This window comes from Emys orbicularis, chromosome 24, assembly GCF_028017835.1.
Source record: "Emys orbicularis isolate rEmyOrb1 chromosome 24, rEmyOrb1.hap1, whole genome shotgun sequence".
Taxonomy (NCBI): domain Eukaryota; kingdom Metazoa; phylum Chordata; order Testudines; family Emydidae; genus Emys; species Emys orbicularis.
In genome coordinates, this window is record NC_088706.1 from 14,333,914 (window position 1) to 14,358,356 (window position 24,443).

The window sequence follows — 24,443 nt, forward strand, 5'->3', positions numbered from 1 at the left end:
TGCCACAATCCAGACTCACAATACCCAGCCTGCCCCCCTGCTCTGCCCATGTGCCACGGTCCAGACCCACAACGCCCAGCCTGCCCCCAGCTCTGCCCATGTGCCACAATCCAGACTCACAATACCCAGCCTGCCCCCCTGCTCTGCCCATGCGCCATGGTCCTGACCCACAACGCCCAGCCTGCCCCCCTGCTCTGCCCATGCGCCACGGTCCAGACCCACAACGCCCGGCCTGCCCCCCGCTCTGCCCATGCGCCACGGTCCAGACCCACAACGCCTGGCCAGCCAGGCCTGCCCCCTGCTCTGCCCATGTGCCACAATCCAGACCCACAACGCCCAGCCTGCCCCCCTGCTCTGCCCATGCGCCACGGTCCAGACCCACAACGCCCAGCCTGCCCCCCTGTTCTGCCCATGCGCCATGGTCCAGACCCACAACGCCCGGCCTGTCCCCCTGCTCTGCCCATGCGCCACGGTCCAGACCCACAACGCCCAGCCTGCCCCCGCTCTGCCCATGCGCCACGGTCCAGACCCACAATGCCCAGCCTGCCCCCTGCTCTGCCCATGCGCCACAATCCAGACCCACAACGCCCGGCCTGCCCCCTGCTCTGCCCATGTGCCACAATCCAGACCCACAATACCCAGCCTGCCCCCCCTGCTCTGCCCATGCGCCACGGTCCAGACCCACAATACCCAGCCTGCCCCCCTGTTCTGCCCATGCGCCACGGTCCAGACCCACAACGCCCGGCCTGCCCCCCTGCTCTGCCCATGCGCCACGGTCCAGACCCACAATGCCCAGCCTGCCCCCTGCTCTGCCCATGCGCCACAATCCAGACCCACAACGCCCGGCCTGCCCCCTGCTCTGCCCATGTGCCATGGTCCAGACCCACAACGCCTGGCCTGCCCCCTGCTCTGCCCATGTGCCACAATCCAGACCCACAATACCCAGCCTGCCCCCCTACTCTGCCCATGTGCCACGGTCCAGACCCACAACGCCCGGCCTGCCCCCTGCTCTGCCCATGCGCCACAATCCAGACCCACAACGCCCGGCCAGCCAGGCCTGCCCCCTGCTCTGCCCATGTGCCACAATCCAGACCCACAATGCCCCTGGGGCTCCCACACAATTCCCATGCACCTTAGTATGGACCTGCAGCCCTAGGAGGCCTCTCCCGTTGCTGTAGGCCCCACTGGGCCCCAGCACCCCACCTGCCCCGAGTGTGATGGACACAAGCCGGTGTCTGCCGATGGGGACACCCCGCTGGAGGAAGCTACTTTAGGCCCAGAGCATGATGAGAACAGAGACTCCCGCCCTCGCAGTGGGGTGGGGCAGGCTGATCCCTCCCCAGGCAGCCGCCCCAAGGGATCCCAGAAGTGGGGTGAGGCGGCTGCTTAGCCCCAAGAGGCTCAGGGCTGAGCGTGCCACTGGGCTGATGGCTTCACTAATGGGGTATCGGATTCTCCCTGACAAGGACAGAGTGCACCTGCCATCGCAGCGGAGGCCGCTCAGCCCCGGCTGCCCTGCTCAATAGCACTAATTGGAGCTGATTTATCTGTGGTTAATGAATTATCGGGCTGATGCTTTCAGTTCTGGCAGCTGTCCCAGCGCTGGTGCTGAGGGCTGGGCGGTGCGGGCAGCTGGCCAGGGGGCACCCGGGTGGGACTAGTGATGGGAGACTCTGGGAGAGCACCCAAAGGGGCAGATGTCTGTACGGCCCAGGGCTTGGCTGGGGCTCCCTGGTGGATTGCCAGACCTTTCGGCAGCTAGTGCTGCAGGAAGTGTCGGAGACGGCCCGTGCTGTCGAGATTTCCAGCCCCGCTTCCTGGACCCGCTCCCCAGCCATTCTGGGGCAATTCTCCGGTGGCACGCGGATACCTGTCTGCTCCAAACCCCTGCCATCACGCAGGCTCCTGGGTCCTGCCCCTAACCCACCGGAGCTCGTGGAAAGGCTCCCGTTGGCTTCGGTGGGCTTTGGATCAGGCGCTTAGTCACTGGTGGAGCTGGAGCCAGGGCATAAGGCGGATGCCACGACCCTCTTCCCCAGTTGGCGCTCAGTGGAAGGATGGTCCAGAGGTTGGGGCTATATCTCAGGAGAGCTGGTTTCAGTGCCGCACTCTGCTACGAACTCACCACGTGTCCTTGGGCAAGTTCCTTAGCCTCTGGACATCAGCCCCCCACCTGTAAATGAGCTAATCGCCCTGTCCTGCCTTCCGGGGCAGTGAGGAGAAATCTGCCGCAGTGTGCCCGGTACTCAGCTGCCACAGCAGTGGGGGCCCGGTTAGCCCCCCCAACAGCCAGCGGGCGTGTGCGCAGTCAGGCCCGAGCCTGTCCCTGTGCAGGAGGCACCGATCCCATCTGGGAAGGCGCCGAGCCGTTCGTTACCGTTTACTGAGCTGTAACAGGGAAATCGATGCTGCTTCACCGTTATTACCCGACTCTGGAAAGGTTTTTTCTCCCCACGTGTATCTCAGCCTCTCTGGTTTTAAGCCTGATATTCCAGTGCCGGCTGCCCCAGGCCCTGGGCTGACCTGCAAAGCACGGCCGACGGGCAGGGCCCAGGCCTTGTGGGAGACGCAATGGGCTCCCATGGCAGCTCTTCCGCGTGGTCAAGAGCCAGTGTCTCCTTCGGCAGCCCCTGACCTTGGGGAAAGGCGCCGCGTGGGGACCCAGGAGAGCTGCCTCTGCCACAGACTCCGTCTCTTGGAGCCTCAGTTCCCTCGCTGGGCAATAAGGATCCTCCCTCTGTCTGGCCGGGGTTCGTGCAGCACCCTGCACAACAGGGCCTCTAGCTCGTACTGCGAGAGAAACGGCTGCAGCAGGCGGAGAAATGAACATGCTTGGAAAGCAAGCTCTTCCCCTCCCTAGGGTCCCCCCCCGGGTGGAGTTTGGGGGTCCCCCGTAGCCCACTGCACCCCCCGGGAGTGCTGCCCAGGGGAAGCACAAGGAGACTGGGGGTGGGTGGGGAGGAGAGAGAGAATTAAAGAGGAATCAGCGAGGTGCCGTTCCCGCACCAGCTTCCGCGCCAATTTGAAATCAGCGAGTGTGGCGGCACCAGCACTGTGATAATAGCCTGGAGCCCACAGTGCTTCATCACGGCACAGGCGTGGCATGAGGTAGGGGGGCGAGATCGTCCTCGCCAACCATTCACACTCCCCGCCCCTCGCGGGGGAACGGGGCCAGCTCCTCGCGCCACCGAGGCAGCGGGAGTCAGCTCCCAGCTGGGTCGCCAGCAACACACCCAAGGGTCATTATCCAACAGATGGGCTAGCTGGGGGGGTCCACTGGATCACAGAGGTTTGTAACGAGCAGCCTGCAGCCCCTACATCCCGGTGTGCCGAGCCCTGATACAAGGGACAGACACAAAACAGCAGGGCAGGGAGCCTTCAAGCTGCTTCCATCCTGCCTGAGGCCCAGACTGGGAGCTCTCCGGGGCAGGGACTGCCTGCTTTGTTCCTGTCCGTGTGTCCCCCAGCTCTGCAGGCCTGGGGCCTGGTCTGAGACTCCTAGCACCACCCTAAAAGGAACACTGATGCCAGGAACAAATCTAGGGTGGACTGGCCTTTCCGGAGACACCCAGCCCTGGATTAGCCTTCGTTTTTAGCCAGGGGTTTTACTTTTCTCCGGGGGCAGAAACATTCCCGGGAGAGATTCCTGCATCCCTCAGAACGATTTTATAAAAAAATGGGAGTGAATGTTCCTCCGGGACGGTGAAACTCAACCACAGCCGCCTCCCGCTACGGGGGGCGAACCAGGGGGTGAAATGCTGAGCTCCGCTCTCAGATCCCCCTGTCCCTGCACTTGGAGATGGGATAGGAGCCTCACGCAGCCTGTGTGCGCTCTGTAATTTGGGTCCATGCGTGGCCTTGGCCAGGTCCCAGTGTAAATTAGAGCCGCTTCAGGGTGGCTCGAACTTACGCTCCTCTCCCTACTTCCCCCTATGGGTGCTGGAAAGTAAAGAACAGACATAGTGCTGTGAGCTCCAGCCACAACCCCCATCTCCCCATCTGGGAGCGGGGCTAGGAGCAGGGTGGGTGTACGGCCCTTAAGCCAGCTCCACATCAGCTGGAGAGGCCCCCTGTGCTGGGGGGGATGCTCAGAGAACCCGTTTATGCTGCCAGAGTGCCCTAAAGGGGCCGCAGGGCATGTCTGCACTCCAGTCCTGGGGTGTGACTGCGGCTGCTGTAAATGTACCCACGCCAGCTTTAATCTAGATCCCTCGGGTCCCGGCGCAGCACAGGCCTGACGGGAACACTGGGTTATGACGCGGGTGGCTAGTCCGTGCCGCAGCCTGCGCTTCACTGCTCCAGCACCTGTTAGATTCAAGCCAGCTCAGGGACATCTACACGACCTGCGATCCCACCCGGTGACTGCAGTGCAGACAGACCCTTCGTGTAGCCAGGACGGTAATGCAGGCTGAGACGATCTGCCCCCTACAGCTCCCCTGGCCTCTGGCAGCGGGTGGGGAGCTGGCATCCCGGGGTCTCTCTTGAGCAGCGTGGCCGGTGAGAAGCTGGGCGGGGTGGATGTACGGGCGGGTGGGTGGCCCTGCAGCCAGCTAGCAGAGCCGAGCTGCAGTCGCATCGTGGGAACCGGCCTGGCTGCGAACGAAGGGCCGGCTGCCGATCAGTGGGCGCCAGCTCAGCCTGTAACATGACATTTCCCAGCCTCTGCCTGCAGAGAGGCACTGAGGGGCCTGGCCAGGCGTCTGCGTGCAGGGAATCGAGGGGTGGGGGTGGGACGCGATGTTGCGAAAACGAGGCGCATGAAATAAAAGGTGCTTTAAAGGACCGGGACCGGGGCTCCCTCTCACCGACAAAGGGATTAGCAGGCGTCCGCATCGCCGGCAGCCTTTCCCCTTGCTGCAGAGCTGGGGGTTTCGCTGCCCATTAACCCCTTTGTGGGGGGGTTTTCATAGCATTTGTAAGGCTGGCAAGAGGGCCCACCTGGCTGGAGTCTGAAATTCCCCCCAGGGCAGGGGGAGGAGCAGACTTAGCTTTGCACCCCCCTTTTCCCAGGGGAGGGCTCAGCCTCCGTGGCTCACTCCATCCTCGCAGCATCTGCCAGCCAGGAGTCAAGCAGTGCCCACGGGCACCTGCACTCCCATCCCCAGCCTGGCACCGCCGCAGAGACCAGGCAACGGCCATCAAGTGCCACGCCTGCCCTTGGCTGGATTTGAACCGGCGACTCAGTTTGGCCGGGCGGCTGTTCTCAGCCCCTCCTGTCTCTGCAGGGCAGGGCCGTGGCTGCGGGGCAGAGGCCACTCACCTATTTCGCAGTTCTCCCCGGTGAAGCCCCGGTCGCAGCTGCAGCTGTAGACGGTTCCGTTGGACTGGCAGGTCCCGCCGTGCAGGCAGGGGTTAGTCTCGCAGGGGTCGGCCTGAGCTGCAAGACACAAGGCACGGGGGCATGGGCATGGGGCAGAGCTCGGGCCCCTTGGGAGACGGGCGCTGAGGCCACTGCTCAGGCTCCCCCCCGCCCCTCTCAGGCCCCCAGGACCCATGGAGATCACTTCACACATGGGCCATCATCAGTAATCTGTGTGGGCTCCTCACGAGCAGGGTTTGTTCTCCGGCTCCACTGGGCAGCCTCCCTCCATCTCCGCTGCAGCCATGCGCGCTAGCGGTTCCTTCCCCCACCCACCTGATACCAACCAGGGGGGTCGCTCTGTGGCAGAGCGAGAGACCCAGGGCTTGTCTGCACGGCCCTTATCTCTGGCTCGCTTGCGAGCGCTGCCCCTCACCCGAGTCCCAGCCACACCCAAAGGCCTCTGGCTCAAGCATGGGGGTGCTTTGCACTAAGCCGGCCGGCCGACGGGGCCCAGTCTACACCCAAGTGCTGCTCACACTGGAGCGGCTGTTGTCACTGCTCTGCAGTGTGAATACAGGCCTGAGCCATCTCAGTGCTGCTAGTCCTCCAGTGCCTTCCCACAATTCCTTGCCATTGCCCTCCTCCCTGCTTCAGGACGGGAAGTCACGCCCCAGTTCGTCCAGCCTGGTTCAGCGTTTGAACCCCACGGCTCTGCCCTTGCAGCAGGGCTGCCGTGGGAACGGGGCCCTGAGCGAACTCCAGGAGACAGCCACATTTGCACACTCCAGTAATGTGCTCGCACGTGGCCATCTGCTTGCCGCAGGCCCACCCGCTCCGCTCCCCAAATGAAAGCCCAGCTCTGCAGCCCTCTCTCTCCTTCTGGTCCTGGTACACGCCCAGCTGTTAAGCCGTGACAGGGTCTGTGCTCTTGATCTCTGCAAGCTGGGATTTTTCTCCCGCTTTTATTCTGGGCCCGCGTGCAGGACCCGCCGTGCACGCCCGGCATCCAAACGCAGCGTTAAAATATGCAAAAGATTTGCAGCTCAGACGCCTGCCAGCTGGCTCGAGTCGGAATCTAATTCTTTCTTTTTATAATTAGTTCTGACTGACTTTAAACAGTCTCTGGGGGAACCAGCAGGCAGCCCTCGCATGGCAATGAAAGTCCGAGATAGGCGAGCGGACTTCTCTGCCGGCTGAAGTGGAGGAATCTCGCTCCGTTTATCTACACAGAAGCACTTAATGAGCAGAGAGGACACACCAGGCAAACTAACAGCTGAGCCCCTCCATCAGGAGCTTTGCAATGCGCAGAGTGAAAGCCCCTGGCGGAGGGAGAGTGACTGGATGAGCTGAACGGCAGAAGATGGCTCCTCCAAGCAGCTTTGACATGCTGTGTGCTATCGCTTGGCCATAGGCTCCGCTGGCTTGGACCTGCCGGGTACATCTATACCGCAAAGGACGGTGTGTTGGTAGCGTGGGTAGGAATCCCCCCACTAGCTTTAATCCACCGGCACAGGTAACAACAGCAGGGAAGATGCTGCCACAGGGGCTAGCAACCCAAGCATGTGCTCAGGGTCCCCAGAGTGGGGTTGTACCTTGGAGTCCATCCCTGTTCCCTGCTTCCCACTGCTGCCTCCAGAGCCCCCTGCTAAAGGCTGGGTTTTCAAGTACACAACGCCAAGAATTGGGGCCAGATTTTCCCAAGAGCTCAGCATGGGGAATCACGAGTTCTTGTAAAACAGGCACATTCTTCCTACAGGAATATTAAAGGTGCAGCACTGCAAAAACAGAATCTCTCTCTCCCTCCTTCCTTCCATCCATGGTACCTCGTTCGGTACCAATTCAAACGAGAGGTGGCAAATCTAAAACCAATATGAGGAAATACTCCGTTACACATTCATCAGTAACCTATGGAACTCATTGCCACGATATAACACACCCATCGATCTATCTGTCCCAATACACATCTATCTAATCTATCTATCCCCATCCACCCCCTGTATCATCTATCTATCCCCATCTACCCCCTCTATCTGTCCTCGTACACCCCCTCTATCTAATCTAATCTATTCCCATCCACCCCCTCTGTCTAATCTATTCCCATCCACCCCCTCTATCTAATCTATCTATTGATCTATTTATTCCCATACACCCTCTCTATCTATGTATCCTCGTACACCCCCTCTATCTAATCTAATCTAATCTAATCTAATCTAATCTAATCTATCTATTTATCTATCTAATCTCTTTGTTAGATTCTCATCTTTTTGTCCCCAAGCTGGAAGAAAGTGGGTCCCTTTGATTTAGATGCCAGCAGACCCCGAAGGGGTTTAATGCAGAGACTAATGATGCCCCCTAACCTTCGAGTGTGTCTCCCGGGAGCTACGTCTGCAGCCATCTTATTTTTCAAACCGAGTAACAGCGGCTCCATGGGGCGCTGCGTCCAGCGCAGGAGCAGGGCCTGACCAGGGCGGGAAGGAGTTCACAGCCAACAGGCTAGGCCAGGGCAAGCCACTCTCAGACCCCGAGGCCCCAGCTGATTGTGCAGGGCCCAGCAGGGTCTATTTCCAGCACAGCCGAGAGCTGGCAGAGGCGGGATCTCCCCTGCAGGGGAGCCGCACGGAAGGCTTGGCGGTTAGTGGGGGACTGACGGGATCGCGTGGAGGGCTTGGTGCTGGCGTGGGGCGGCACAATGAGCAGGGGCAAAGAGGCCTCAACTGGAACGCCACCAAATTCGCCCCGGGCTTTTCCGTCGGAGCCTTCGCCCTCCCGCAGCCGACTTCTCAGTCTGAGCTCAGGGAGCCACGTACGGGGGCGAGGCCCTTCGGTCTCACTTCCAGCCGTTGGGGTCATTTGCATCCAGTGCGTGATGCCTGCCGGGCCGCGGCGGGGCTCAGCCGGCTCTCCAGGGCTGATGGCTGCGCCCCGGCACTGACCCCACCGCCCCGGCAAGGGCTTAATTAGGACCCGGGGACTGAACAGCGAGTGTCACCAGGTGCTCCTGGTTAATGGCATAGCAGCCTCGTTTCCTGCCCAGCATACCTGGCTCTGCATGGGTGCCGGACTGCACACTCGAGTTTGTTAGTGCAGGGCTGCCTGCGGGTGCTGGGCTGTGTTCACTGATTTGTTATTGTGGGGTTGCCTGTGGGTGCTGGGCTTCCCACTTCTCCGCCTCCCCAACCCAGCCAGAAAGCAGAAGGGGTAACAGAGGAGAGCAGTGCCCGGTGGTAGCTGGGACTGGGGAGAGCTGGGGCCAGCGCTGATGGAGCAAACCCCAGCAATCAGGCAGTCGCAGCGCCCCTAGCCAGCCAGGGCGGGCAGATGTGCTGGAGACAGGAAAAAGAATCCAGGAGCCCCGCGGCTGTTTGTTTGCTCGGCAGGCATCAGTGCCGCCAGCTCCCACAACGCGGCAGGGGATGCGCCATCCCCGCTGGCTATGGGAATGGAGCAGAGACACTGCTGGAGAACTGCCAGTAAAGCGGGCGCTGAGCACGTGGGTGAAGGCGCGCTGCACCCTGGGTGGTGATGGAGGGTGAGTGGGCATGCTGGAGCCAGGGGCAGGAATAGGGAAGAACAGCTCTCCGCTTTGAGTGTTTGTGTCTCTTGTTATAAATCCACCAAGACCCAGTGACAGGGGGCTAACCATAGGAGAGAAAGAAAGAAAAAGAATCAACATCTCTTTCCAGGCCAAGCAGTGTCTTGGCCTCGTGAAACCCCGTCCTCTCCAAGCTGCTTCCCCTCGGAGCTGTAAGTGCTTTACCAGGAAGATGTGTTCAAAAGCAAAGTCCCAAGTGCACCTTATTAAAACCATCTCACATCTTGCCCTGGGCTCGCTGGGACCTATTAGCAGGGATGCAGGGGGGCCCGGGCCTGCCCATCAGTATGCAGGAGAGCACGGCCCCCCTTTCCCAGGTGCTGTTCTGTGGCCAGCTCGGATTTGTAGGTAGTGGGGGGTCCCCTGGATCTTGACACCGCTAAGGCCAGTGTGGAGAATGCTGAGGCTGCAGCACAAGGCTGATGGGCGGGTAAATTCCAGACCTATGAAAGGCAGCGTTCTGGGGCCGGGCTCCATGCGCCGTCACCAAAAACACCCTACAGGGCTGAGCAGAGCGACCCCTGCAGAGGGAGGGACATGCCTGGGGCTTCTCTATCGGGGTTTATAGACATGCACCAGGTGGCTCCACCCAGGGTGAGGCGCTCCCTGCTGCCTGCACTATTGTGGGAGACCCAGCCCGGATAAGGTGAGGAGGTTACTCTGGGACTGGACCGTAGCCAGGGCTACCTGTCCCCTGGCTGAGCCAACCAGCAATCCTGCAGCATGGCCATCTTCCACGCAGGGATGTCTCTGCAGTCTGGGCTGGCTTGGCCAGGGAGCTGCTAGGATGTGGGAGCAAGGGACAGAGGCCAGGAGGGTGGGCCTGCACAGGGTGTGTGTGGTGGTGGGGGGCAGTTTGGGGATGGGACCTGCCTGGCTCACTCCACAGGCCGGCAAGGAGGGACACTGAGTGTTATACCCACAGCCGTGACATGGGGAAACTCCTGTCCCGCAGGAAGTTCTACCACATCATAATCTGGTTTTGCCCCCAAACGTGACAAAAAAAGTCACCATCTGGGAATTTTTCATGAAATGAAACAGTCCAAAACTATTTGGTTTTGAACGTATTGTTTGGACTGTTCATTAATGACATTATAGGCTAGCACGGTGCAGCATATTGACATCGAAGTCTGAAGGATAAAATGGAAACGAAAAGTTTCCGGTGAAAATTTAGATGAAATTGTTACGTTCCCGCAAAACATTTCAATTTCATGGAATCAGCATTTTCCAATGGAAAATTTCTGGCTGGCTGTTGTAACGAAGAGGCCAGTTCATCCAGGCCTAGCGAGAACCAAGCTGCAGCCCCCACCCACAGTCAGCGCTGGGGAAAGAAACCCACCTGGGTCAGGTCAAGAGCCGGGGCAGTGGGGAGCACCAGCTGGGGATGTGGGGAGGGTTGGGGAATCACTCCAGGTAGGAGTCTGTCTGACCTACCTCCCCGTTGGGGGAAGCTGACTGCTCCCCCTACCCCCCAGCATTAGCACAGCCACAGGACAGAGTCTGTGTTGCCCCAGAAACAATACGATCGTGCCAGGTTCCTGCCGGGCGTGCCAGGGCGGAGGGGTGAGGTGCCACAGCGCATTTGCCCATCAGGGAGCTGTTTGCAGGGGCTCGGCCCAGCAGCAGCTCCAGCTCCCAGCGCTGACACATATTTCACCAGCACGCTCCTTTCCCAGCAACGCAGGAACCTCAGACTGCTGAATATTAACCGTGTTGACTTTCCCGCCTCTCAGTGGCTCCAAACTTTAAATATATTTGTTGTCTTTCTCCCAGATACTAAAAGTCTTTGGATGCTAAATATTCCCTGCCAGGAGCTGCCTCTCTAGCTATTATTATTAGCAACTGCAAATATTAAATATTTAAAAGCCTGGGTTCCCGGCTCGCTCTAACAGCACAGAGCACGTCGAGAAATCCAGGCTACGCCTGCAGCCCCGTCGTGGTTGGAAGGAGAGCTCTGTATAAAACTCAGCACCGAGGAAATTGGTGCTAATAAAATATGGCCCCCTGAACCCTGGCCTTAACATTGAATCAATCTCTCTATATCCTAGTGTGTCTATCCGTTGGGCTGTCTATCGGTCACCATTCCTAGAGTCTAGTCTTTCTCTCCCGAAATCCTAACCTATCTATCTATCCCAATACACCCCCTTTATCTGTCATCTATCCAGCTATCCATCCCCCTCCCCACCCATCTATCGCCTAAAATCCTAGTAACTATCTCTCCATCCCTAGAGCCTAGTGGCTCTATCGACTCTGTTTTCTCGATTGTTCTCTCGCTCTCTCTGAAAGCCCCTGGTTTTTAGCAGCCGGGCAGACTTGCTCGCTGAGCTACGCACAAGGACTCTGCTGAGTTTCCCCCTCGGAGGCTCCAGCATGCCAGGAGGCTGCCAGCTCGGAGGAGAAGCTGAGGCTATTTTTTGCCAACTTGACTGTATCCGAGTTGCATTTCATCAGCGGGGCTGCTCAGTTGGAGAACCTCTGCGTAGGGCGCGAGAGTGGCTGCACAGGAAGCAGAGCCAGGAAACTAAGACGGATTATTTTGCTCCTTGTTCCATGAGAGATGGGGGACCTCTCCCTTTGCCTGGGCCGGGTCCTGCATCCCCAGACATCCCCCATGACTTCATCAGGCTTTTGGTCAGGCCCTGGGATGGAGGGAGGAGAAGTGCAGGGGTGGGGTGCAGCTACCCAGAAACCTGGGATCAGGAGCAGCAGTGGGCAGGGGAAGAGAAGTGGGGGGGGGACGACGACACAGAATGGCATCTTGCAATGTGCAGACTGCTTCCTCCCTCGGAACTGAGTGGCTTCCGAGGGACTGGCTTTGCCAGCCCGGCTGTGAAGACCTGGGTTCAAATCCTGGGAAAGCTCCTAGGGTTTCAGGAATGGCAGGCAAGCAACACAGCCACCACACTGTGTAGCACAATTCAGCCTGACTCAGGGGCATCAGCAGAGCTGGAGAGGGAGCCCAGGACTGGGACAGCAGAGGGGCTGTGGATCGGGATTGAGGGGCTTCAGCAGAACTCCAGGGGGAGCCCAGGTCTGGGATAGGAGGAGGGGGCTATGGGTTGGGAGTGGGGAGCCCAGCTCTTGCTCATGCTCTGCCTGGCTCCAGCAGGTGCCACCACCCCTGAGCTCCCAGCATGGGCCCCGTTCCCGGCTCTGCAGGCCACCACTTACCCAGTGTGCTGGCCTTGCTCTCCCCTCTCCAGGCCGGGCTCTCCTTCTCCCCCACAAAGGGCAGCGCTTGCTCCTCTCCGCTCCCGCTGTCCGCCAGCGAAAGCCCCGGGGACTCAGCCAGGATGCCCTCTTGGGCTATGTCAATCACGGGCTGGAGAATGAATCTGTCCAGCTCCGCCTCGGGTACCTCGAAGGCCTGGCTGGTGTGCACGGCGGGCTCCAGGACGCCTTCCTCCCGGGACCCGGCAACCAGCGGGGACAAATCAGTGGGCAAGCTGGGCAGGGGGTCCTGAGGGCCGGCGCTCACCCTCGGCCGTTGTTCCAGCAGGGGCGGCCCAGCTGCAGAGCCCCACAGCGTCGGGGGCTCCTCCCTCTTGGCTTCCCCTGAGACATCCTCCGCGTTGGGCTCTGTGTGGCTTGCAGCAGCCGGTGCGGAGGGTGAGCTCTCCAGCTCCGTGGCGCCGGTGGCTCCTGGCAGCCTGGTCATTGCGACAGCAGCCTGGGTTGGTCCTGCTGCAGGGGCTCGGTTAGCAACTGTGCCGGGGAGTGTGGGACCCGGTGCGGGGGAGTGGGCAGGCTCCGTGATTGCCAGCGATGGCTGTAGGAGGCTGATGGCTGCTGCCGCCATCTGCCCCCTCCTGGTCACCGGCCAGTTGGTCCCTGCCGGCTTGTAGGGGCCCAGAGCCATGGTCTGGGTGGTGCCAAAAGGGAGTGTAGGGGGACCCACAGACTGCTCCGCTGACCCGTCTCCGGACAGCGCTGCAGCCAAGTCCACGTCCTCGCCCTCCCCCTCCAGCTCCTGTGGCCGTGGCTGGCTGGCTGCCATTGCCCAGGCTGGGCTGGGCTGCATGGCAGGTTCGCGGCTGGCCGGCTCGCTGTCCCTGGCTGGTGCCACCCGAGGGTCAGAGCGGGCGGGTTCTGGGGATGGAATCTCCTCGGCGGGATGAGTGACTGTGCCTTCGCCTTGCAGCTCATCCTCTGCACGCTCGTCTCTCAGCTCCCGGGCTGGGCCAGGCAGGCTGGGCAGCGTTTCCTCCGGGCCCGGGGGTTCATCCAGAGACTCCAGGCCCAGAGCCCTGTGGGCGTCCATGCCAGCTTGCTCTCTGGGATCCTTGGAGCCAGAGCTCTCGGTGCTGGCTGCTGGGCTGCCAGTGCGGCCAGCCAAGGAAATGAACCTCTCCGTAAAGCTCACGGCTTTGCCCTTCCTCTCCGGTAAGCTGTACTCCGCAGCGCCGCTGCCTTCGCTGCCCTCGGGGTGGGGATGGGCGGAGGGAGGCACCCCCGGATCCTCAGCGTGGGGGGGGAGAAGTGCATGCAGGTGGGCCCTGGGGAGGGCAGGTAGCGGCAGGATGGGGGTGGCACCCTCCTCACTGGAGGTGACCTCCCCAGAGGAATCCTCTGCATCCTCCCCAGGGGGTGGCAGCCCCAAGCCCCCCGCCTGGGGGTAGTCGCCTCGGACGCTGGAGCTGGGGAGCAGCGGGTCGAGAGCAGCCTCCTGCAGGGGACTGAGAGCGTCTCCTGGGGTCAGGGTGCCGGCCGGGCGCAGAGGCATCCCACTGGCTGCTGGTGTCGGGGTGCTGTCAGAGCTCCAGTCCTGTCTTCCCTCCTCCGCGCTGGCTGCTGTCTCTGCCGCCCCCCGAGTACCCATCAGTGACTCTCCCACCCCGCTGGTGTCGGCCGCATGCTCTGCCCAAGGACTGTCACTGGCCGGGGGCTGGTCAGTGGGAGCCCAGCGGTTGTGCTGGGGGAGCGGCGGTGTCAGGTGGAGGGTCCATTCCGGCAGTTCTTTCTGGCTGGGAGCGGATGGTGAGGGGGGCGCTGGGGCTGTCCCCGTCTGCGGGGGCCATGGGTGTGTTGATCCCCTTTGCTCTGCAAAAAGCCGGAGATGTTGGTTAGCAGAAGGCCCTGGGGCATGGGCAAGGGAGCAGCGAGGGGGCATGGATCACACAACCGGCTACACCGGGAGCCCCCCTTCTAAATACAATAATCAGACAACAGCAGGACCCACACAGGCCAAAGGGAAGGGCCCAATCCTGGCAGTGCAGGGCTTTGACTGCAGAACTCCCGTTGGGCCCATCCTGGCTCCTGGTCGCACTGATTTCAGCAGGGTCGGGGGGAGAATCTGCCATGCGCTGGGGGTGTTACTCATCGCTAGGGCAGCAGGGGAGAGACACAGCAGCCAGCCGAGTCCTGGTCATTCGGCTTCCCTTCCCGGCCCCCCCGAGTCCCATACTAGTCATTATGGATGAGGAGTTGTTAAGCACGGATGATGTGCTCGGAGCTGTACAAGACCCGATGCCCCAAGTGGAGAGCCCCACCCACGCAGGAGGAACGACCGCCGGTAACCACTGTGGTGCTCATTGCCGAGGCCCGTCTCAGTGCTGGAACGGTCTGACTGTAAACGCTCGGGTCTTGGCGGGCTAGTGCAGAACGCGGAGGTGTTTCATGTTGGCAGAGGGGAAGGGGCGGGTGTGTGGGTCAGAGCACAGTAATAGGAGTCAGGACTCCTGGGTTCTCTTCCTGGCTCTGGAAGGGGAGTGTTGTCTGGTGGTTAGAGCAGGGAGGGCTGGATCTCTATAGGACTCTGACACGGTCTCACCTAGGGCCAAATTTTCAAACCAGGCAGGGATGCGGTGGCATGGACGGAGCTGTGCCTGACGTGCCGACACAGCCACCGCATTTGTGTATGTACATCAGCTACGTGCACGTGCGAACGGTCAGACGGGGCTACTGCACCTGCGTGTGTGAGAATCATTTGTGCAAATTCAATACGCAAAAAATACCACCGCTTTCGGCCACGTGCCCTGGCTGTGCCCTGCTCCTCAGCCGTGGGCCAGGAGCTCTCAGGGGCAGGCTGTGGGTCTACAACGTGGGGGGATCCTGGGACAGAAAGCACCATCGATGCACAAGGGTCTGAGGAGAGGTGCTATTGAGTGGCTGGACGCCCGTCACCCCGGCCCCTCTCCTTGGGCTGTGACGAGCGCTGAGCACTCAATTTACACAGCCCCGCTCTGCGCTGCCACATTATCACAAGGACTTGATAATGGCCTTTAATGATGAGCAGCAGCAGATCCCGGCTAGGCAAGGTTGCCATGGCTACTGGCTCCTCATCACTCAGGCAACATCTGGGGAGGAGGCTCCCCCACTCTGAAGGCCTCGTTAGTTGCCAGGTGATGGGGGGGCTGCACATGATGCTCTCTCTCCTGGCGGGGGAGGGGAGACAGCCCTTTGTCCAGGGGAGGCTCCCTCAGGTGTGTGTGTGTTGGGGGGGATGTGGGAGATGGGGTGGAGAAGGGGGCAGGAAGGGCTCAGGTCACCAACAGTCCCTGGGAGCAGGGGGTGGTGGGAAGTGAGAGCAAGGGAGTTGTTTATACAGACAGTGAATTCAGTGCAGATGGGAGGGGGTGGGGGGAAGGGAGGGGTGCCCTTGCATGGGGAGAGGGACTCTGTGGACTAGGAGGGAAGGGGGCAGAGTGAGTGGGGGGGGGGGGCGGCTGGTGTTGTATTGTTGGGGCTCTCTGGCTCACTGCCCCCACTTCCCTGAGCCCCTCACAGGGACCTGGTCTTGTCTGTGCCGCGCCCGGCCCGACGGGGACCCCCATCTCGGTCGGCGCCCGCCCCGCGCCCGGCCCGACGGGGGCCCCCCCATCTCGGTCGGCGCCCGCCCCGCGCCCGGCCCGACGGGGACCCCCATCTCGGTCGGCGCCCGCCCCGCGCCCGGCCCGACGGGGGCCCCCCCATCTCGGTCGGCGCCCGCCCCGCGCCCGGCCCGACGGGGGCCCCCCCATCTCGGTCGGCGCCCGCCCCGCGCCCGGCCCGACGGGGGCCCCCCCATCTCGGTCGGCGCCCGCCCCGCGCCCGGCCCGACGGGGGCCCCCCCATCTCGGTCGGCGCCCGCCCCGCGCCCGGCCCGACGGGGGCCCCCCCATCTCGCCTGGGGTCTGTGAGGCTCCCAGCACAACGGGGCCCCGATCCTTGGGAGTGTAGATGCTCCCATGATACAGCGAACAAGAAGTCAGACCAGGGCAGAGCAGGAGTAACCCTGTGGACATCAATGGAATTGCAGGTGTAATGAGCGGACTAGACTGTGGTCAGAATGGGGTGAAATTGGCACGACTGGGCGGGAAACGCTTCTCTTTGTCTAGATACAAATCGCTCAGATCATGGGGTTGCCCTGGCAAACACATGGGCAGATGGTCAGTCCTGCATTATAAAGCTACAGCGGCCGCAAATAATTCCACTTCACCCCCCGCCTCGGATAGAGGTTAATTAGAGATACTCACTGTAGCCGACCTGCCCCTCGGCCTGCCCATCCACTTCGTTGGAGAGGGGGTAGGCGCCTTCCCCTGCGTGGGCCTTGGCGGTGGGCTTGGCCGCAGGGAGGATCTCGACTGCGTTGTCCACTCTGCCTTTCCTCTCCTGCGCCAGGCCAGGGGCAGGCGTGAGGCCCCCCCAAGCATTCCCGTCCACGCCCTGGGCTTGTCCCTCGCGCTGCAGCTGGAAGTAGCGGCCGTTCAGTCCCGAGGAGATGCTCTTCTTGGTGGATTCGGGGCCATGGGGCAGATGGCTGGGTTCATCCGGAGCAGCGGGGCTCGGCTGCTCGGGCTTGTTGGCAGCGGATGATGCCCCCATGCTATCCTGGGCCATGGTGCTAGTGACTCCTTCCTGGGGGAGCTCTGGGGCAGGGCTTTGGGAAGGTGGCTGCAGATCAGCTGACAGGGGCCCCCACGTGATGCCAGTGTGCCAGGTTGGCTGGAAGGCATCGGTGGTCTCCCCCAGGGCTGGGGCGTCTCTTTCCTCAGAGGACAACTGGCTGGGGCCAGGTGTCTCCTCCCAGCGGCCTGTGGTGAAGCCCAGCGGCTCGCGGGCTCCCTGGTCGCTGCTCACCCCATGCGCTGGTGCCTGGTCGACCATATTCACAGACTGATCTTCCCCTGGCCCAGCTGGAAAGGAGACTGAAGAGGGTTTCGGAGACACAGGCTCAGCCAGAACCCCGGCCCCGTCCAGAACGGGAGCTATCGTGGCTGCTGCCCTCTCGGATCCCACCTGGGGCGGCTCCGGGTCTTTCCCGGCTGGGCTAGCCGTCACCAGCTGCAGCTGCTCGTCCTCCGTCAGGACTGGCCCCAGCAGCTTGTGCCGCAGGGTGTAGCGATCACGGGTGATCTCCCTGGAGTCCCCGGACTCGCTGGGGTCCTCGCGCTCCTTGGGGATCAGCTCGTTTCGCGCCAGAGGCAGCCGCTCCTCGGCATGCTCCACCAAGACGTTGTCAATGCCCAGAGGGTCAGGCCCCGCCGGCTCCAACCCATCCAGATCCTGCTCCGGCTGCCCGCGGTCCAGGCTGCTCTTTGTTTTCTCAGGACTCAACTCGTCTGGTTTCTTCTGTGACGGGGATGGCTGCTGACCCGCTGCAAAGAGATGAACGAGCAGGAGCTGACACCGGCTGCTCTGATCCAAGTGGACAGAGACGAGAACCGGGCGTGTGCTAACAGGGACTCAGTGGGATTCACCCAGCAAGGGCAGGAAGCCCCCCTGCGAACCAGGCCTGGACCCAGAGCCAGGTGAAACCCGGGGGCCTGGAAGTCTCGTTTGGCTCCAGCCCATACGGGGTTGCAGGAGCCTTGGGGAGATGAGTGAGCGTGAGGGGTGGGGGGCACAGGAACGCCAGAACGAGCCCGTTTCCTGTTTGAGTCACTAATGGACAGTGTGAGAGGCAGCTGACCAAGTGACTTGCACCATCCCCAGGGAGTAATGGAGGGATCTCCGAGCCAGCGCCGGAGTCGTTAACGGAGGGGTCACCACACGCAGAGCAGGGCCGTGGAACAGGTGGGGAACCGAGCCATGGGAGGTGTGTAAAGGGATTCAGGGTCATGTGGAGGAGGTGGTGCAGGGATAGGCAGGCACCAGGGTTGTGGGGTGGGTGGGTGACGCAGGGATTAGACGGGCACCAGGGCTGCGGGGTGGGTAGGTGATGCAGGGACAGGTGTGCACCAGGGTCATGGGGAAGTGGTGATGCAGGGACAGGCAGGCACCAGGGTCGTGGGGCGGGTGGGTGGTTTTAATGACACGGAAGGGGATTCTGGATCAGGAACTGGACAGGCCCATCATCCCTGGTCTGATCGGTCCCCGGAAGGGACGCCCTCACTCCCACCTACCTTTGTAGCAGTAGGCGTCAAACTTCGAGGCTGGGTCCGGGAAGCCCGTCCGGTTGGGGAACTGGTACACGGTCCTCACGCCCGGCTCGTCCCCGCCACATTTTTTACGTGGGGTCCTGATTGGGTAGCGGACGCTTCCGTCAGCCAGCCAGCCTGGGTCGCACTGGTCCAAGCCATCCCTCCAGGCTAAGTACAACTGGCCCGTGGTGGCTAGCGAGGCCCCCCAGCTCTGGCAGTGCTTCCTGGCTCCCTGAGACGTCAGCCGTCCGGGCGTGGAGACGTAGAACACTTTCCCTGCCAGGGGAAGAAAAGCCCATTGATACATACAGCTCACCAGTCACCCAGCAGTGCAGCCACCTCTGGGGTGGAATGCAACCGCAGCTTAACAGTGCTGTATAACAGCTGGGATGTGAACTGAAGCCTAGTGGTGCAACAGAGCCATTGACTTTACTAGAGTGATGCTGACTTACACCAGTTGAGGATCTGGGCCTCTTGCATCCAAGGGATGGCAGGTTCATGCTGGCATCCAGCCAAGATACGTGAGCTGGCCCTGCCTAGGCCTGAGAATCTTTGCTACCACTCAGCACCCCACCTTCCCCTCTCATCTGAAAGAAAGCCCCTCCAGCAGCACAGCGCCCGCTGTCATCCTACCGGGGAACTGGGGCAGAACTGGCTCCGAAGGGCAAACATCCCCACCACTTGCTGAGAGACCCTAGGGTCTCCCCTCCAAGCACTGACCAGGCCTACTCCTGCTTAGCTTGCAAGGCCTGCCACAGCACAAATCCCAGGGGGAGAGGGGATGCAGCTGTAGCATCCCTGAGCCACCCCACCGCTCAAGGTCACCAGAAAGGCTTCAGGTGCAAAGAGACAATAAATTCTCCTTTGCTCCATTTGCTGACACGGCCGTGAAATCAGCATCCGTCAGCCCGGGGAGCTCGGAGCAGAGGAATGCATTTTTAAAGTCTTCATTGCTTAAGCAATAAGGCACAGCCAGGTGCACGGTGCTCCTCGGTTTATCACCGTCCCCTGGGGGCGGCATGCAGCCCAGCGGTGTGTCGCCAATCCATCAGGAGCCGCCCGGCGCTGGCTGAGGACCGGCCCTCAGGGAGCCTTTTATTGACTCTCAAAGAGCAGCAGGGGAGGCTGCGGGGGGAGGAGAGATGGCCAGGCTTGGCACCAAGGAGCCCGCTCCCTGCCCTGAACCTCTTGGGGTAGAAATCCTCCTAGCTTCTCTGCCATTGACCCTGCCAGAGAGACGCTCCCAGCCCAGAGGTGCCGGGGGAAATAACTGCCCCCCTCCAGCCCCTGAAAGCAGGCGGCAGGAGGGGCCCTTTGGGGCTGCCTAGGGAAGCGTCGTCGGGAAGGGGCCCATGCCCCAGGCTTGCCTTGCAGCTCCCTGGCGTAGCAGTAGACATCATAGGCTTCACTGGCTTCCCGCTCCCCGTAGCTGCGGATGCCCGGGAGGCTGCTGCGGTCTCCGTAGCAGCCAGGTCTGGAGAGCGTGATGGGGTACCTGTGGGGAGGAGGTGCAGAGCAGCGGTCACGGGCCTGGATCAGCCCTTGTCCTCCCCGTCCCACAAGCCTCGGACAGCCACAGAACAGATGCTCCCTCCGTGCTGCTATGCTTTAAAGCGGGAAGCATAGAGTGCAAAGGGGGAGATTGGGAGGGGGGGTCACAGCTTCACAGCATCCCCATCGGTGTCTGCAGGGAGCTGGGGTGGGGGTAGGGGCCCGGTGTCTCTGCAGGGGGCCCTTTGACAGCAGAGATGCCAAGCCCCGGCTCTCCGAATTTGTGACGGATCTGGCTGCATGACACTCAGGCGGCGGCACATTGATCTCGCAGAGAATCACTCGCCATGGGGAACCGCGCTGGAATCAAGCAGCCGTCACTTTGATTCAGGTCAGAAGCTGAGGGTGTCTGATGGCAATTTCAATGAGAACGGAGAAGAGGTGGAGGAGGAAAAAAATCTCTTGATATAGAGGAGAGCCGGGGGCCCAAGGGGATGGAGAGATGGAGAGGGGCAGGGGGGAGCTGGAGGTGTACAGATGGGAGATGTAAGTGCAGATCTGTGTCCTGAACCCAAAGGAGAACTGTCCCCTGTTTGCTAACAGCAGAAAAGCAGCCGCAAAGTGCTTGGCAGGGATTAACCACCTTCCACCCCCCACGCTCAGGCTGGTCAGGGTCATTCTCCCCAGTTTGCGGATGGAGCAGGGACATGACTCACTCAAGGTCACACAGAGAGTCAGTGGCAGAGATGGGAGCAGATCTGTGCGCATGGGACAGGCCTGCGCATGGAAAGGCACCACTGTGCACCAGTTACCAAGCCCCTTGCCTGATCTGCAGACACAAAGGTGTTTTGCACACACATTTTTTGCATGCGCGGGAACCTGCTTTGGGTAGATTTTGCAGGCTGCTGCTATCTGAATCTATGGCTCAGTGGCTGTGGCTTAGCTAGGTGCCTCTGGGCCACCGGCATGGCTGCTTTGCTGGGTCAGGGCTGTGTTACGGGAGCCTGGGCCCACAGGGAAATAGGGATCTAGGGTCTCCAAAGGAGGGATACAACATCACATCGATTCCCTGGGCTCTGGTGCTGCCAGGTGAGGTGCAAGATGTAGAAACGAAGCAGCCGCGTCACACTGTGAAGCTGTCCCATAGTCCCACCCCCATCACCGAACGGCCACTCTCCAATAGGGCTATTCCCCGAGCCGCATCCTAACAGCGCCCAGGATCCGGGGGCTCCCCTGTTTACCGGACGGTCTGGTCGGCCAGCCAACCAGCATCGCAGTTGTCGTAGCCGTCTTCGAAGGCAGCCTGCAGGTGACTCGGGGAGGCGATGACGGCGGAGTTTTCCTGGCAGGTGCGCTGGGCCTCGGGGAAGGTCAGCGCGTAGCGGTTGCTGGCGGCTCGGTAGTGGAACACCACGCCTGGGGAGAAGGGGACATGCGGGGCGTGAAAAGGGGACAATGCCGATGGGGGCTGCGCAGGGAGGAAGGAGCCCCCTCTCCAATCAGCCCAGAGACAGTTTGTCTTAGGGACAAAGTAAATTCCACGCTGGTGAAAGGGGCTGGATTGATAGCCCTGGAGCCTGCCGTTTTCTGTTTATCCACAGAGAAAGTGTTTGCCCAAAGTGACACAGTGACAGAGCTGGGGACATAAGGCAGCTGTCTGGATTCTCAGCCTCCCCGATCACACTCGCCTCGCAGCACTGGCTCCCAGCCCCCTCTGCTCTAACCCACTAGACCCCACTCCCCTCCCGGAGCCAGTAACAGACCCCAGGAGTCCTGGCTCCAAGCCCCCTCTGCTCTAACCCACTAGACCCCACTCCCCTCCCGGAGCCAGTAACAGACCCCAGGAGTCCTGGCTCCCAGCCCCCTCTGCTCTAACCCACTAGACCCCACTCCCCTCCCGGAGCCAGTAACAGACCCCAGGAGTCCTGGCTCCCAGCCCCCTCTGCTCTAACCCACTAGACCCCACTCCCCTCCCGGAGCCAGTAACAGATCCCAGGAGTCCTGGCTCCCAGCCCCCTCTGCTCTAACCCACTAGACCCCACTCCCCTCCCGGAGCCAGTAACAGATCCCAGGAGTCCTGGCTCCCAGCCCCCTCTGCTCTAACCCACTAGACCCCACTCCCCTCCCGGAGCCAGTAACAGACCCCAGGAGTCCTGGCTCCCAGCCCCCTCTGCTCTAACCCACTAGACCCCACTCCCCTCCCGGAGCCAGTAACAGATCCCAGGAGTCCTGGCTCCCAGCCCCCTCTGCTCTAACCCACTAGACCCCACTCCCCTCCCGGAGCCAGTAACAGACCCCAGGAGTCCTGGCTCCCAGCCCCCTCTGCTCTAACCCACTAGACCCCACTCCCCTCCCGGAGCCAGTAACAGATCCCAGGAGTCTTGGCTCCCAGCCCCCTCTGCTCTAACCCACTAGACCCCACTCCCCTCCCGGAGCCAGTAACAGACCCCAGGAGTCCTGGCTCCCAGCCCCCTCTGCTCTAACCCACTAGACCCCACTCCCCTCCCGGAGCCAGTAACAGACCCCAGGAGTCCTGGCTCCCAGCCCCCTCTGCTCTAACCCACTAGACCCCACTCCCCTCCCGGAGCCAGTAACAGATCCCAGGAGTCCTGGCTCCCAGCCCCCTCTGCTCTAACCCACTAGACCCCACTCCCCTCCCGGAGCCAGTAACAGACCCCAGGAGTCCTGGCTCCCAGCCCCCTCTGCTCTAACCCACTAGACCCCACTCCCCTCCCGGAGCCAGTAACAGATCCCAGGAGTCCTGGCTCCCAGCCCCCTCTGCTCTAACCCACTAGACCCCACTCCCCTCCCGGAGCCAGTAACAGACCCCAGGAGTCCTGGCTCCCAGCCCCCTCTGCTCTAACCCACTAGACCCCACTCCCCTCCCGGAGCCAGTAACAGACCCCAGGAGTCCTGGCTCCCAGCCCCCTCTGCTCTAACCCACTAGACCCCACTCCCCTCCCAGAGCCAGTAACAGACCCCAGGAGTCCTGGCTCCCAGCCCCCTCTGCTCTAACCCACTAGACCCCACTCCCCTCCCGGAGCCAGTAACAGATCCCAGGAGTCCTGGCTCCCAGCCCCCTCTGCTCTAACCCACTAGACCCCACTCCCCTCCCGGAGCCAGTAACAGACCCCAGGAGTCCTGGCTCCCAGCCCCCTCTGCTCTAACCCACTAGACCCCACTCCCCTCCCGGAGCCAGTAACAGACCCCAGGAGTCCTGGCTCCCAGCCCCCTCTGCTCTAACCCACTAGACCCCACTCCCCTCCCGGAGCCAGTAACAGATCCCAGGAGTCCTGGCTCCCAGCCCCCTCTGCTCTAACCCACTAGACCCCACTCCCCTCCCGGAGCCAGTAACAGACCCCAGGAGTCCTGGCTCCCAGCCCCCTCTGCTCTAACCCACTAGACCCCACTCCCCTCCCGGAGCCAGTAACAGACCCCAGGAGTCCTGGCTCCCAGCCCCCTCTGCTCTAACCCACTAGACCCCACTCCCCTCCCGGAGCCAGTAACAGACCCCAGGAGTCCTGGCTCCCAGCCCCCTCTGCTCTAACCCACTAGACCCCACTCCCCTCCCGGAGCCAGTAACAGATCCCAGGAGTCCTGGCTCCCAGCCCCCTCTGCTCTAACCCACTAGACCCCACTCCCCTCCCGGAGCCAGTAACAGACCCCAGGAGTCCTGGCTCCCAGCCCCCTCTGCTCTAACCCACTAGACCCCACTCCCCTCCCGGAGCCAGTAACAGATCCCAGGAGTCCTGGCTCCCAGCCCCCTCTGCTCTAACCCACTAGACCCCACTCCCCTCCCGGAGCCAGTAACAGATCCCAGGAGTCCTGGCTCCCAGCCCCCTCTGCTCTAACCCACTAGACCCCACTCCCCTCCCGGAGCCAGTAACAGACCCCAGGAGTCCTGGCTCCCAGCCCCCTCTGCTCTAACCCACTAGACCCCACTCCCCTCCCGGAGCCAGTAACAGACCCCAGGAGTCCTGGCTCCCAGCCCCCTCTGCTCTAACCCACTAGACCCCACTCCCCTCCCGGAGCCAGCAGCAGACCCCTCTGAAAGAGCAAAGCAAATCATGAGCAAGGCCCCAGTCTGCAAGTACTACAGCCCCGCGGAGCCGCTAGAGCTCCGGGGGAAGCCTCAGGAGGAGGCTGAGAAGCAGCCGGCAGCGTTTGCTCGTGGAGCGTTGACAGCGCCCGAGCAGGCCTATGCGCGGATAGAGAAGGAGTCGCTGGCCATGTGCTGTCAGGGTGGAAAGATTCCATCAGTTCCCCTTTGGACACCAGCTGGACGTGCAGCCTGAGCACGAGCCATTAGCATCAGCGGGAAGCTGCTTCCGGGGGCGCCCAAGTGACTACACTGCATGTTACTGGGACTCCAGCGTACCGGGGTGAAGAGACGGTGCACCCCTGCTCAGTGCACAGGACACACACACGTATACACACAGCCAGACAAAGGAGAGAGACCCAGAGCCAGCGGCCCCAGAGCCAGGGCTGCCCTGAGTGCCACTGCCTACCCTGCTATTATACCGTGCAGCAGCAGCTGCACTGATCCCAGCTGCCCCCAGGGCAGAGTTCACCTCCAGCTCCTGGGACTGGCAGCGCACGGCGGTGGCTGGGCTCTGGCCAGCCTGGAGTAGCCGACACTCCCGCAGTGGCTCTCCCGTAGGCAGCCAATGGGAAACTAATCACCCGCTTGGCTTGGGCATCACTGCGGAGGTGGAGG

At 61.7% G+C, this 24,443-nt stretch overlaps 1 protein-coding gene across 1 annotated transcript in view; it reads right to left on the reverse strand.

Moving 5' to 3' along the window:
• NCAN (neurocan) overlaps nucleotides 1–24,443 on the reverse strand; it is a 44,169-nt gene that overhangs the window by 18,871 nt on the left and 855 nt on the right. The window contains 6 exon segments of the mRNA XM_065422360.1: nucleotides 5,261–5,377; nucleotides 12,066–13,934; nucleotides 16,349–17,470; nucleotides 18,218–18,511; nucleotides 19,603–19,730; nucleotides 20,968–21,142. Of these exon segments, the coding sequence (XP_065278432.1) occupies nucleotides 5,261–5,377; nucleotides 12,066–13,934; nucleotides 16,349–17,470; nucleotides 18,218–18,511; nucleotides 19,603–19,730; nucleotides 20,968–21,142 (3,705 nt within the window).